The 13,939-nt window shown below is 28.9% G+C and overlaps 1 protein-coding gene across 1 annotated transcript in view; it reads left to right on the top strand.

Moving 5' to 3' along the window:
- Positions 1–13,939, top strand: part of LOC111630013 (E3 ubiquitin-protein ligase TRIP12-like) — a 189,689-nt gene that overhangs the window by 82,284 nt on the left and 93,466 nt on the right. The window contains exons 6-7 of the mRNA XM_023374005.1: positions 6,320–6,403; positions 11,888–11,983. Coding sequence (XP_023229773.1) covers positions 6,320–6,403; positions 11,888–11,983 — 180 coding nt within the window. The remainder of the gene's footprint in view (positions 1–6,319; positions 6,404–11,887; positions 11,984–13,939) is intronic.

Genomic DNA, 13,939 nt, shown 5'->3' with positions numbered 1-13,939 from the left:
TTAGTCTAGAATCAGCACACAAAAATAAACCTAGAAACAATATATAAAATAGAATAATTTATATTTAAGATACAAATTATTCCAATTATTAAATGTACTTTTAAAAGCATTATAAAAATCAATTACTTTTGTTTCTGGCCTTCTCTATCAGCTGTGGGCTCTACAGTTGATGTTTTTCATAATTACTTTGTTATCTTCTTTGCTGTTCCTCTGCACATTTTCATATAATTCTTATCAGTCTTGTTTTTGAAGACAATCAGTACCTCTGAATAAATGGCAGTTCTTGATGTTTTTTTAATTTGTGATACATGATCTAGCACTTGTAATCTAGTCTTATCTAATATATATATATATATATATACCACACTTATTACCATAAAAATTAGCACACCAAGGAGTTGTCAGAATCAAACGAAATTTTATATGTATGAGTGTAATGGTGATATAAGTAAGTGATTACTTATGAAAGCAAAATACAAAATGAAAGCAAAAATATCATTTATTGCAGGAAAAACTACAAATGAAAGACTGTTTTAGCACCCTATTGGGTCACCTCTAGCATGAATACATGATGTGATATGGCAGGCATGGAGGAATACAGTTACTGCAGGACACCATACATCATTTCAGTCCACAGTTGCTGAAAGTTTGGCCAAACTCCTAGGCTGTCCAACTTGGCATCTCAGGTGATCCCAGACATGTTTGATTGGTGACAAATCAAGATTGGGCAGGCCAAGTTAGTGTGGCAGAAGAAGTCCCTTGCTGTGTGTGGTCAAGTATTATTCTGTTGGAGAATGGTTCATGTTAGCCCTGCCATGATAGGCAACACGTGTGGCTGCAGGATATCACTAACATACCATTGGGCTGTCATGGTCCTTCGAAGTACTGCTAGAGGTGACTGGCTGTTGTATGTGATGGCAGTGTGCTGCTCCAAAGCATAAGCAGGATTGACGAATGTATCATGGGGCCTCAGACATGTTGTCATCAGTGCCCAAAGTGAATCTGGATTTGTCACTGTAGATGATCCAGTTTCATTATATTTTGTTCCAATCCTGCCAAGAGCAACACCACTCCAAACAGAGGCAATGGTGGGTGGTGTCCATGGCAGCACATGTAATAGCTGCTGCAATATCAATTGTTTCTCATCCAGGTGTCTCAAAATGGTAGACAACCACAGGGACCTGTATCCAGATGATGGAAAACAATACTGTGTACATGCTTGTCAGAGGACCAGCAGTTTTCTCAGGCTAGTGGTCTGCTGAGGGTATCCTGAGACTGGGCATTGTGTGTGCAAGCTATTCTTTGTCCACTGGTCCTAACACCATTTCATGGTGTTGTCAGAATGGCCTAGGTGGAGGGCTATTTGGCAAGATGATCCTTCCCTCCTCACTCAATTGTTTGTATGTGTCTTTGTGTCACAATTGAAGACCACAGAATCTAGTGATACAGCATACCTCTGCAGCAAGTAAACTACAGACAAGGATGCCTTTGAAGGGGTTTTTTAAGATCAAGGGGATGCTCTTTAATGCCCTCTGCTGGCATTATTCAATGAGTCATAATTCTATTTGGTTGTTTGGAAAGTAATCTCATTTATTTTTTCATGGGAGAGAAACAATTTTCTTATAATATATAAATATTGTATTGAATTATATAATGACCATTTTAGTCCAATACCTGTTGCAATCTTTCTGGTGGTAGCATGTTTCTACATTCATAAGTTTTGATCTTTGCTTACAAAAAAATTAAGTGATTTTTGACATTCTTGTTTGAAGTAAATTTTTTTTATTTAAAAATTTTGTAAGGTCCGGAACAAGTAATATCAGAGGGTGCCAGATCTGGCGAGTATGGTGGGTGTGATAGCACATCGCATCCAAGCTGTAACAGTTTCTGACAAGTTACTAAACTTGTGAGGTCTTGCATTATTATGATAAAACACTACATCTTTTCTGTTGATCAATTCTGGTCTTTCCTGTTTGATGATATCACTCAATTTGGCCAGTTGACAGTAGTACATTTTTTAATCAATTGTGTCTGATAGAAGCTTAAAAAAAATTTCCTTAAAATCCCATCAAACAGAGAGCATTACTTTTTTTTTTTTAATGAATATTGGTCTTCAAAGTGCTTTGAGCTGGCTCATCTCTTCTACTCCATGATCACTTGACATTGTTATAAACAATCCATTTTTCATTGCCAGTTATGATTCATTTCAAAAATGGATCATTTTCTTGATGTTTGAGAAGGAAATCACAGACATCAATATGACAGAGCAAATCTCATTTTTTTTAAGAACATGTGGAACCCATATATCAAGCTTTGAAACAAAACCAAGTAGTTTTAAGTGATCATAAACAGTTGAATTTGACAAATTTAATCTCTTAGCTATTTCTCATGATGATGATTAGCAGTTTGCTTCAATCAATACCTTCATTTTGTCTTCATTAGCTTCAACTGTCTTTCCATTTTTCCAGAACATGGTGCATCTTCAATATCAAAATTGCTGAAATGAAATTTTGTGAATCAGTTTTGGCATTGTCATTCTGTCAACATGTTTCTTCTATACACATCACACAATATTTTTTTTTTTTTTTGCTTGAACAGTATTTTTACGTTTATGGTAATAAAAAAGCAAAATGTGCTGAAAATGCTGCTTTTGATTTTCTATATTTGATGGGACACCAAAAAAAAGCCAATTGCAAAAATCAAACGATTTTTTGCATATAAGCTTTGAAATATCAACTATCAAAATATACAATGACAGTATGATTTAGAATGAAATTGTCAGGTAAAAATTCAACTAATCCCTCTGGTGGTAAAAAACAAAATTACTTTCTGAACCCAATATAACTAATAAATTCATATTTGTTTGAGACTTACCTGCATGCCAAGTTTTACAGTGATACAACAACTCTTTCTTGGTGTGCTTGTTTTTATGGCAATATGTGAAATAAAACAATGAGTGTGTATATACGTTCCTCTTAGACACCACATTGGTAAAATGCAAATACTTTGGTGAACAACTTTGGTAAACATCTCCAGCTTTTATTTATGCCATTCCTTGATTGGCTTGCTTAATACTCTGACTTCATTCAACATTGTAGATATGATTATTTTATAGATGTAGTCGTTGTCTTTGTGGTTCATATCAATTACACAGTACACCTCTTCAACAATTTGTGTACATCTACTTGCCATTTAGTCATCAATTTGCCAATTCACTTGGACTAGTGATAGAAAATATTTTAAATGTATTAATTTGTGTTAGCTGTTGCTCTTTGTTTAACTAAGACAACTTCAGTTTACATATTCTCCATATTTATTTCAATTTGGCTAATTTGTAAATAAAAATGAAAGTGCATGACTTGCCTTCTAGAATATAATTCTTTTAATTGTTTCACTTTGTTGGTGATTATTAATAGTTACTAATGATTACAATGGCCTCATTTATTATTTTAAATTTAGATAGGAGAATTTAGATTAAAGTAATTGAGTCTAAAAGAAACTATTTAGAATGAGATTTTGGATCAGACTTTTATCCAGTAAGTACTGAAATTAATACATAACTACACATTTTAAAAATGTTGTTTGCTTTTGATTCAACCACTTTGTCCCTTGTGGCATCTAAGATAAATTATGTATACTGTAATAAATAGTTTGCATTAAAATATAGTCACAGAAGCATTTACTGCTAATAAAAATTTTAAAAAATGAGAGCTAATGAAAGGGGACAATTTGTTTCCTTTAGGCATTCAAGTGTTAAGGGTTGAAATCCCACTTGGAAAGCAACACTATGCTCTATCTAAGTGGAAGCATTGTGTTTTTTTATTATTGAAAGTTTATTTTCTAAGATGTGAAAGTATGTCTGTTTTAGAAACTTGAATGGGAGATTAGATTATCTCAAGTTAAAATGGTTTATCTCAATACTTCAGGTTTTTTTTATTGAAGGCCTATTGCATGTAGGATGTAATGTTGAAATCTTTGACTTTGTAAAAACTGATTTCTGGTTTATGGCTTTTGTTAATACATCTAAATGTGAAGTCTATATAATCTCTATCTTGTTTGAATAATTTTACTATAGGGTTGGCAACTAAGTGATTCCGGATTTTAAATAAGAAGGAAAATTCAAAATTTTTGCTTAAAAATATAACTTTATTCAATTAGGTATTGTCCATTTTTGTTAATGACCTCTTTCAGGCAGTGTCATAATTCCATGTTCATAAAACTTCTGATTTTTGCCAGCAAAAAACTGAATTAAATGTGTTTTTACATCATCAGCGTCATTAAAAAATTTACCATTTAAGGAGTTCTGCATGGAACAAAATAAATGGTAATCTGAAGGTGCAAGGTCAGGGCTATATGGTGGATGTGACAACACATCCCAACCTAGCTCCAATAATTTTTTGCAAGTGACCAAAGATATGTGGGCTTTGCATTATCATGCTGGAAAACAACACCTTTACGATTTGCCAATTCTGGCTGTTTTTCTTGAACTTCATCGCTTAGTTTGGCAAGTTGTTGAACGTACACATTGAATTAATCGTTTGGTTTTTTGGTAAAAGTTCAAAGTACAGAATTCCTTTATAATCCCACCAAACTGACAGCATAATCTTTTTTTGGTAAATCTCAGCTTTTGGTGTTATCTAGGCTGGTTCATCTCGCGTCACCCACAATCTTTTCCAATTAATGTTGCTATAAACTATCTACTTTTCGTCGCCAGTAATCAGTCATTTCAGAAATGGATCAATCTCGTTGCGTTTCAGAAGTGAATCACAGATGCTAATGCGTTGCATTAAATGAATTTTCCTTAAGCTGATAAGGAACCCATAAATCCAGTTTCTTGACATAGCCAAGCTGTTTTAATTTTTTTTGAATGCATGTATGTGATACATTGAGCTTCTGTGCAATCTCACACATTGTGCTATGACGATCTGAATTGATAATGGCCTTGATATGGGTCTCATCAACTTCAACTGGACGACCAGATTGTTGAGCATTTTTCAGTGAAAAATCACCAGAACGAAATTTGGCAAACCAATTTTGACACTGCCTTTCTTTCAAGGCTTCATTCCCATATACGGCACATAACTTCTTGTGTGCTTGTGATGCGTTCTTGCCTTTTCGGAAATAATACAATAAAATATGTCTGAAATGCACGTCTTATTCTTTCATTTTTAAATTGGGATAAAAACGAAACTAAATAGCTAATTGATTCAATTTTTTTACTAAATTAAAGGTGGAAGTGCAAACAATAAGAAAACAATATAGGTTAAATGCTTTGAACATGATGACAAAGCAAAAAAATGTGCTAAGACCACCTATTGACAAAATCTGCAATCTCTTAGTTGCCAACCCTATATATATATTTTATCTTTGGTCTTTATCCTGTATGATATCTATCAGAACATAAACTAATTACAGTAGGTATATTTTAACTATGAAACTATAGCTTTTGTCTTTAATAAGTAGGTTTTAAAACTGAAATCATCTCCTTAACTAAGACTTCACAATGCTTGTTTAAACTTATATTTATAGTTGATTTAGAAGTTCCTCTGTGAATGAATTTATTGATTTTATTATGTAGTATTAACTCAGTCTGAAATAATAATTTTTTTACTCAATAACATTGCAAAAAATTATATTCAGTTTAAACTCAAACTTAGCAGTTTGTTTGGTTTGTTGCTATAATAAGAGTGCTATGATTTTTGGACTTTCATTTTGAATTTTAATGAGTAGTTTACTCATGTATATATTTATATACATATGCATTAGACACAGAACATTATTTAATATCAGAATTAACATTTTGAATATTTTAAGAAAATTTTTTTATTCATAGTTTTATATTTATATCTGTTAGTAAACAGTATATTTTTTAAAGATGAGCTTTTTCTTTTGTTTCTAAAGAAGTCAGTTATAAAAAAAAATTAATATAAACATAACACAAGTTTTATAACATGCAGTTATTTTTAAACATGAGTTTAGAATGATTTAGTTAGAAATTTGATGTTGGATATCATTTATTGATTTATAATTATTTAAGTGACAGCTAATTCAGTCTTTGCTTTTATTTATTGTCCATTTTTGGTGATCTTAATAGAATTTGTTTGAAATATAAATTAATTTAAGAATATTTGCCCTGTCTTACAATGTAGTAATAAAAAGTATAACAGAGACTTAAAACTTTTAAGTTGTTAACATTTTAAATTTAATAATTTCAATAATAAGATAAAGCTAAAAATAAATATTACAAATTTTATAGTAATATATATTTAAAATGTTTTAGAATGTTTTGATAACAAAATAAAGCATGTGTTTATTATAGTTGGTAGTAGTATGAATGCTTCTTCCAACATGGCAGCAATAGCAGACAGTGAATCTGATGATAATGAAATGGGAAGATTACAAGGTATTTGTCACTTCAATATTTTATATTTTTTTTTTGTATATTTTAAAATATTAAGTCATTGATTTAATATTACCATTTACAAGTAAGAATACAGGAAGGAAATATTAAATTTGGTATGAAATTAATTATGTAGGGTAGGCCAGGGGCTAAGGGGGTGATCCCTACTGACCACTTACTTAGCATGGGTTGTTTGAACCCGATCTCGGGGTTGTCAGATGGCTAAGGAGGAGGGCCCATTAAACGATCAAGTGGGGAGTGCGGTAGTTAAGTGGATAAGGTGTCTGGTTTCTGAGCAATAGACAGGTAGACAGGTTTAACGAAACAAATAAATGTTTAATATATTCTATATCTAAGATATACATAAGGATACAAACAAAAGGATCAAAATATGGTGATAAAGATATTAGATTGTACAACTGCAGTGCAACTATTCTATGTCTTATGTCTCTTGGGCGGGTCTAATTTCTTGAACACAGAGAGAGTTTACACATTTCTAACAAAATACCTCTAATCCTTATGAGGTCAATGTCTTCCATTTTAGTGTGGCGAGTCGTCGATGATAATGGCTTGGAAGAGATCTATTCTATGAGGTGTCTTGATGTGTCCATCAGTATCCATCAGATATGGCAGGTGTATCAAACACTTATATGCGAGGATGAGCACTACTTTATGGGGATGAACACCTTTCCTTAGGACAACAGCCCAGAACTGTCATCGTCTCGTTCTTTTATGCATTTAGCCTGGGAAAGTCAATCATGTGATCGGCAGTTGTTTGGTAACAAAGGTTGCTTTTGCAGGTGCGACGTTTGGCGATGACTTTCATTGATGTAATGGTGTGGCTTTCCTCTCCTGTCACAATTGGATGTTATCATTTTGCAATCAACTTTTAAGATTCTCATTCTTCTGTTGATAGTAAAGCTGTCATTCAATTCGTGTTTGGTGCGATGTTTTCTAACAATTACAATGGATGTTAAATAAAAAGTTTCTTAAAAATGGATTTTAATATCCTTAAAATACTGGATTTCACAGTTATAAGAATGTGATTTAATCATAAAATTTTTTAATTAACATAATTTTGTAGCAGAGTATAATGCACACCTACACAATTAGTAAGAAATTTAATTTTTCCAGTTTTCCTGAAAATAAATTTATAGACTCAAGACAATTTATAGTATTTCAAAGCTATTAGGTTTATTTTCAGGAACTACTCAATGAATTAAAGAAATGTATTTAAATTTTCTTAGACCATGCTGATTTAACAGATTTTATATATGCTTTTTATGTACCACTTGAATTTATTTATTATAGTTTCAGCATAGATTATATAATAATTAAAGCCTTAATAGTCCTTTAGTTATAATTAATAGGCCTAGATGTCCTAATCATAAAGACTAGGACATAAGACTAGTCATAAAAACACTCAGTTTTGTGTTTACATAGTAGATACATTCCTAAACATCTGATCAAAAACAATGTAAAAAAATTGTCTGTTTACAAAAATTGGAAGATTGGTTCCAGACGTTTTAAAGGTCTGGAATCAATAAAATAGGATAAACCAATTAACATAATAAAATGTGTTTTAAATGGAATATCTTAATTGCAGTTAGGTTACAACTGTCCTTTCTTTGATTTACTATTAGTAAAATATAATAAATTTATATTATTTATATAAATTTTATTTAAATGTTTTGATTAAACATTAAAATATTTTTAACTTTTAGTACCATATCACATAAGAAAACTATTCGGTATTGAAAAAAAAAAATTGGAAAAAATTCAATCATCAAACTTGAATTAAATTTTTTTTCTGACTGCCATAATCGTGGGATAAAGTTGGAATGTTAAAAGTGAATTGAATATTTTTTTGGACCATGTTAAATCAAAATGAAAAAAAATTATTGTAAAATTATTAACACGTTAACTGCCATCCGCATGCCAGCAGTTGTACTGGCAGTGGCCATACAGCACCATTCGACTGCCCGCTGTCACATAAACAATGAAGTTTCACTCAAGATTAAATTATCAAGGCTTTATAAGATGTCGTTCTGCATGCTAGTGGTGGCCTTTTGTGACATCTATGAAGTTGGTTTCAACGCTGGTGGTCGGATGGCCTGAGCGTCCCTTGGTTACGACTGTCGGCGCATCGTATGGCCTCATGAAGTGGTTCAATGGCCAGAAATCATAATTTTTTAAATAAAAATCTATTTTATATCTGATAGTGTTTTTTTTCAGTAAATAGTTTAAAATATCAAACTAGTTTAATTATTATTTTTTATCACATGTAAAGTAAATAATATTACAAAAAAAAATCAAAGTATATGAGTGCAAAATAATATATATTTACAGAAAAAAAACATGTGCTGTCCAAACAAATTGTAAAATTCTTATATACTTTTAACACACAGATGTGAAAAGTTTTAAGTTGGGGAGCAGGTCTAATTACAGTGGGTTGTAAATAGCCTGGGGGAAATAGTCTTCTGTTCAAGACCATACAACTGCAGGTGGTCGTTCATATATCTTTCTTATCTTTGCTCTGCTGACTGTTATATAACGACCCTTTTATTTACATTATAATAAAATATTAGATATCAAATTTTCTCATTTTGGCATGTCATTACACAAAATATCATATTACAGGTGGCAGTTATTGTGTTAAGGATCATTTAATATTAAATTAGCTTTAATATAGCTTGATAAATAATTCAGAAAATTGGCAATTCAGTAAATAAATTTATTTTCCCAAAAATCCTAAATATCTAACACTTTTTTAACTGCATCATAATTTGTTTTATTTAAATGCCGAATTCAGTCTCTTTTGAAAATACAGAATTATATTTTTTTAAAATTCACATAGCATTAATCTTAGGAAGAGAATGGAATAGTATTTCAGAAATTGTTCCTCCTAATTTATACATTTTATTTTATATATATATATATTTTTTTAAATTCTCAAATGGCACATCATAGCACACTTGTTTGCTGCAAGAGATGGCTAAGCATGTCACAAATATTATGAGAATAACATATGCTTTTCATTTTGTACACAAAGTATGCCAGAAAAACTTTACATTTTTTTTTCAGTGTTTATTAACCAAAAAATGTGTTAGAACTACTGTTTTTACATTATAAATAAATGGGGTAGACTAACAGAACACTTTATTTAGGAATTAAATTTATTAACTGTCTTAGTTATTGAAAATAAAATTAAACTGATTTAATTGTATTTAAGTTAATCTGTAAATGTTCCCTGTATATTTCTACTGTCATGTAAGGGAATAAATAAAATAAAATCTCAATAAAAATTAAGTTTTTATAAAGCATTATCCATATATCAGGAACTTTGGGAGTGGGAGAGTTGCTGAATTTTAATAAAGATATCTATAACAACTCCCAAATGAACAAGGTTCTGTGATCTAAACATCCCTTGGGAATGGGCCCATAGTGGTGTAAAATTATTTTTTAATATGTTTCTCTCAAGATTGGTGGGGGTGTGTGTTGCTTCTGTGTAGGATCATATGGTAGGTGTTTACGAAACTGTGTTTCTCTAATTATATAAAGCATTTAAAATCATATTTCTTAAAGGAGACAATTTTAATGCTGTATGTAATTAGAAATAACTGTTTTGATCATTCTGTAATATTCATATTTAGTTTTGTTGTTTTCTTAAATTAATTAACATTACATTCTCAAACTTTATGTAAGAACTTAAAATGAAAATATATGTTTTAATAAATGAGTTCTAATTTTCAGGGGGAAAAATTTTTTTCTATGTTTGAATTACTACTTTAAGCTAATGATTTTATCCATATATAATAATATTTTTTGCACAAATAAAATATATCATAGTTGTTCAGAAAAATGTTCTTTCAAATAAATTAATGGTTATCATAATTTTGTAGAATATATACTATGCAATAAAGTATAAATTAGTTAAATATGGTTATTTTTTGGTTTGTTGTAAACATTTTCAGATGATTTAATTTGTATAAATTAATTTAGCTCAGTTCTTAAACACCTATTCTAATATTTGTTAAAATGATACGTTAATAGTAACTGTCTCTGGTTCAAATTTCATAAAATTTATAACTTTATAACACCTTGCAAAAAAATTAAATGCTGTTCAGTTGTGTATTTTATCTCAATGTTTAAATTTTCATAATAAATAACATAAATTCAAACATCAGATTGCTACAAACTTCAGAAAAGAACGAAAACTTTAAATACAAGCAATTTTATAAATGCATATTTATTTAAAATAATAAACTTATTTATTAATATATATTATTTAAAATTCAACGTGTGCATCTACTTTCAATTCATGGAAGTGTTCTACAATATATCATATATATATATATATATGACCATGTTGATTTAATAAAAATTAATTTGTTAAGATGTCTGCATTTTTGATTTACTTTTGGAAAGAATCAGACAGATAATGTACATTTTTGTTAAATAAACTTTCTACAGCTAGGGAGATATTCACTTAATAAAATTTATTACTCTTATGTTTTCTGAATTCAAGTCAATTTAATTAATAACAAATATTTTATTTGGTATTTACATATCAGCAGAAAAATAAGTAACAAGCTGACTAAAATATTTTAAAAATTTAACATATATAAACTTGTATTGGTCAAACTTTCAATTTTTGAAAACTCAAAAAGCTTGAGTTTTGTTCAAATGATTTAACATTGTTTTGAAACCTTTAACCTGACATGACAGCTCCAAGTTATTACAATATAAGTTTTTTTGGAAAATTTATAACCACATCCTGCTATTCAACTGTAAAAAAGTGACCAGCTGAACTGCTTTTTTTTTCAACTCTTATAACCTTAAAACAATCTATAATAATTTGACTAGTATGACATGGCTGCCTTGTTGTAATTAGAAAAACAATGCAAATATCTCCTGTTCTAATATATACTTACTAATAGACAGTTCTGTGAAGCTGAAAAGCAATTGTTATACTTTAAAATATTAAAAAAATTTAGTCTGACACACAAAATGTCACTTGAGTTTTATGATATTAATGCAGAAGTGTCATTTACATAAGCTGAAGTTCTTAAAAGTACAATAAATTAAATATGATTGTTTAAAAATTTATTATATTTTTTTTGCAAAATATCAAAGATTTAATCTAATTTTTATATAATTAGATGGATAATCATTTTTGATTTTAATTCTGAAAAATCATTGCCTTGTTGATTACATTTATTAAATTTTTTATTGAGCATATGTAGAAAAGAATTTTTTTTTATATTTTTCTAACAGAACATTTATTAAATGAAATTTGAATGTCAACAGAACAATAATTTTGATTTTATAATTAGTAGCAATTATGAGCTTATTAATCATTGATCATAACAGTGAAAAACTCCAATAATTCTTAGTTTCACATGTATTTGAAATCTCTTGAATATCTGTAATGCTGGATTAATAATTTTATTAGCTTTTTAATATTTATTTATTTTATAATTTTAGCATTACTGGAAGCAAGAGGTCTTCCGCCACATTTGTTTGGAGCTTTGGGTCCAAGAGTGCAACATCTGTTACATAGATCTATTGGAAATAGTGCAAGTAAGTTAATGTATTTCATAGCCTTTTAAAAAATTGATTTAGTTAATTTATACACTTCAAAATGCATAATGAAAATTCTATTTACAAATAATAGGAATGCATTGATTATAAGTTTATAAAATCTCTTCAATAATTGACTTATTTTTTTTATAATATGATGCAATAAATAATGCTAGTGCATTTTCGATGCTGAAGGATATTTACTATTTTAAAAAATACAGTTGATAAACTTCATGCTGTTGACAAAATCAGAGTATATCAGTTTTCTATATCACTAGGATAAAATATTATAAACAATGCTATTGATCCTTTAATAATAAGTTATAAACTGTGTTTAAATTTGTAAATGCAAAATTTGGAAAAATAAGTATTGTTGAATTTGTCTATTTCTCACTATTTCACTTTTGTCATTGTTCTTGTTTTCATATTAGATCTCATATTTACATAAATAAATTTTTATTTGTATATTAAAATAGTATAACTAATGATGATTTAATGATATGTTTTGCCTCTAATAAATTTTTTTATAATGGTGTTTTATGCATAATTTTTTGTGTGCCCAAGAATTTCAATGTATGTCTGTAAATCAACTTTTTATAGTTTTTTCTATAAATATATATTTTAAAAAATCTTATCTGATTTTTATAAAAGTTTAAATTACAAATTTCTGTTAAAACTTGGAAACAAGCCAACTATCTTGTAAAGATCAAATTGTTACTGAATTTCATTAATAATCACAGATAATTATTCATTATTTATCTCATGTCAAAGGATGTTTTCATTTTAAAATTGATTTAAATGAATTTAAAAATTAAAAATTGTTTTAAGAATTATTAATTTTTTTCCCCTCCTTCAGTTATCAAGTATCTTTGAAGGCAGTCAAATCATATTAAATTAGTTACAGTAAAATCTAGAGTAACTCTTTAAACATGATTAGCCAAAATCACATTAATCTATTTGAGACAAAATTAGTCAAAGGAAAAGTTATTTGACTGGTTTTGATATGCAAATTACCCTTGTACTCTGAGGGGTACAACAGTTGTCTTCCAGGTACATAGAAAGAAATTTTCAGAGCTTAGAGTTAATATTAACATCTGATAAAATTTAATTTTTTCTGTTTAAACTGTAGATCTCAGGTGTCTTGAAATGCACAAATTGTCATGTGGAAATATTAATAATTTTAAATTTACCTTTTATTATAAAATAATAAAATATTAAGGTTCTGTTTCACATCAATTTATTTATTACAGTCAAGTTACTTTAATATGAATCAGTAGTTAGTTTGCTTTATCAAACATTCATATTAATGAATTTCAGGGTCAAGATTGTATAATTTAGGAAGCAAAGATTTAATAGAGAATCAAAATCTCTGTCTTGAATTAATTTGCTAAATAAAGTTCATATATGATGTCATGGGAGGATAGGAAATTATATTTAATATTTCAAAGGTGGTTATTAAAAGCCATGAATGCACTTCACTTTCATCTTCAAATGAAGATATGAAGTTCCAACTTGAGTACTCCTGAAACATTAAAAAAAAATAGTAAATTAACAAAATAAAAATATTCCAGTGCTTTCAAGCTCTTTTGTTTATCTTCTCAAACTCAAAAAAAAAAGTGAACATATTTTTTTTCCACTTGGTTTCTCAATAAGCACCAGAACTGAAAATAAAAATCACTAGAACATTATTTTGTTACATTTTTCTTTTCCTCTATTTACTGTTTCCATATTTTATTTAAAACACTCTTTACCCTTGCTTCACTACATTATCAAAGACAAAAGACCATAACTTTTTTTACTATATCCCTAATCATTCAAGAATTAGTAAAAATGAACCAGATAAATTAGTTAAACTAATCTAAATCTATGCATTTAGTCAGTCCTATAGTAATTTTAACTGTTTAAGTACAATAGTGTACTTTAGACAAGTAACAAAGTATGCTGTATCAAACAAAC

The sequence above is a fragment of the Centruroides sculpturatus genome, unplaced genomic scaffold (assembly GCF_000671375.1).
Source record: "Centruroides sculpturatus isolate CEXI.00-Female unplaced genomic scaffold, Cexi_2.0 scaffold415, whole genome shotgun sequence".
Classification (NCBI taxonomy): Eukaryota; Metazoa; Arthropoda; class Arachnida; order Scorpiones; family Buthidae; genus Centruroides; species Centruroides sculpturatus.
The sequence above is the reverse complement of the archived record's forward strand: the minus strand, read 5'-3'. Positions and strand labels throughout refer to the sequence as shown.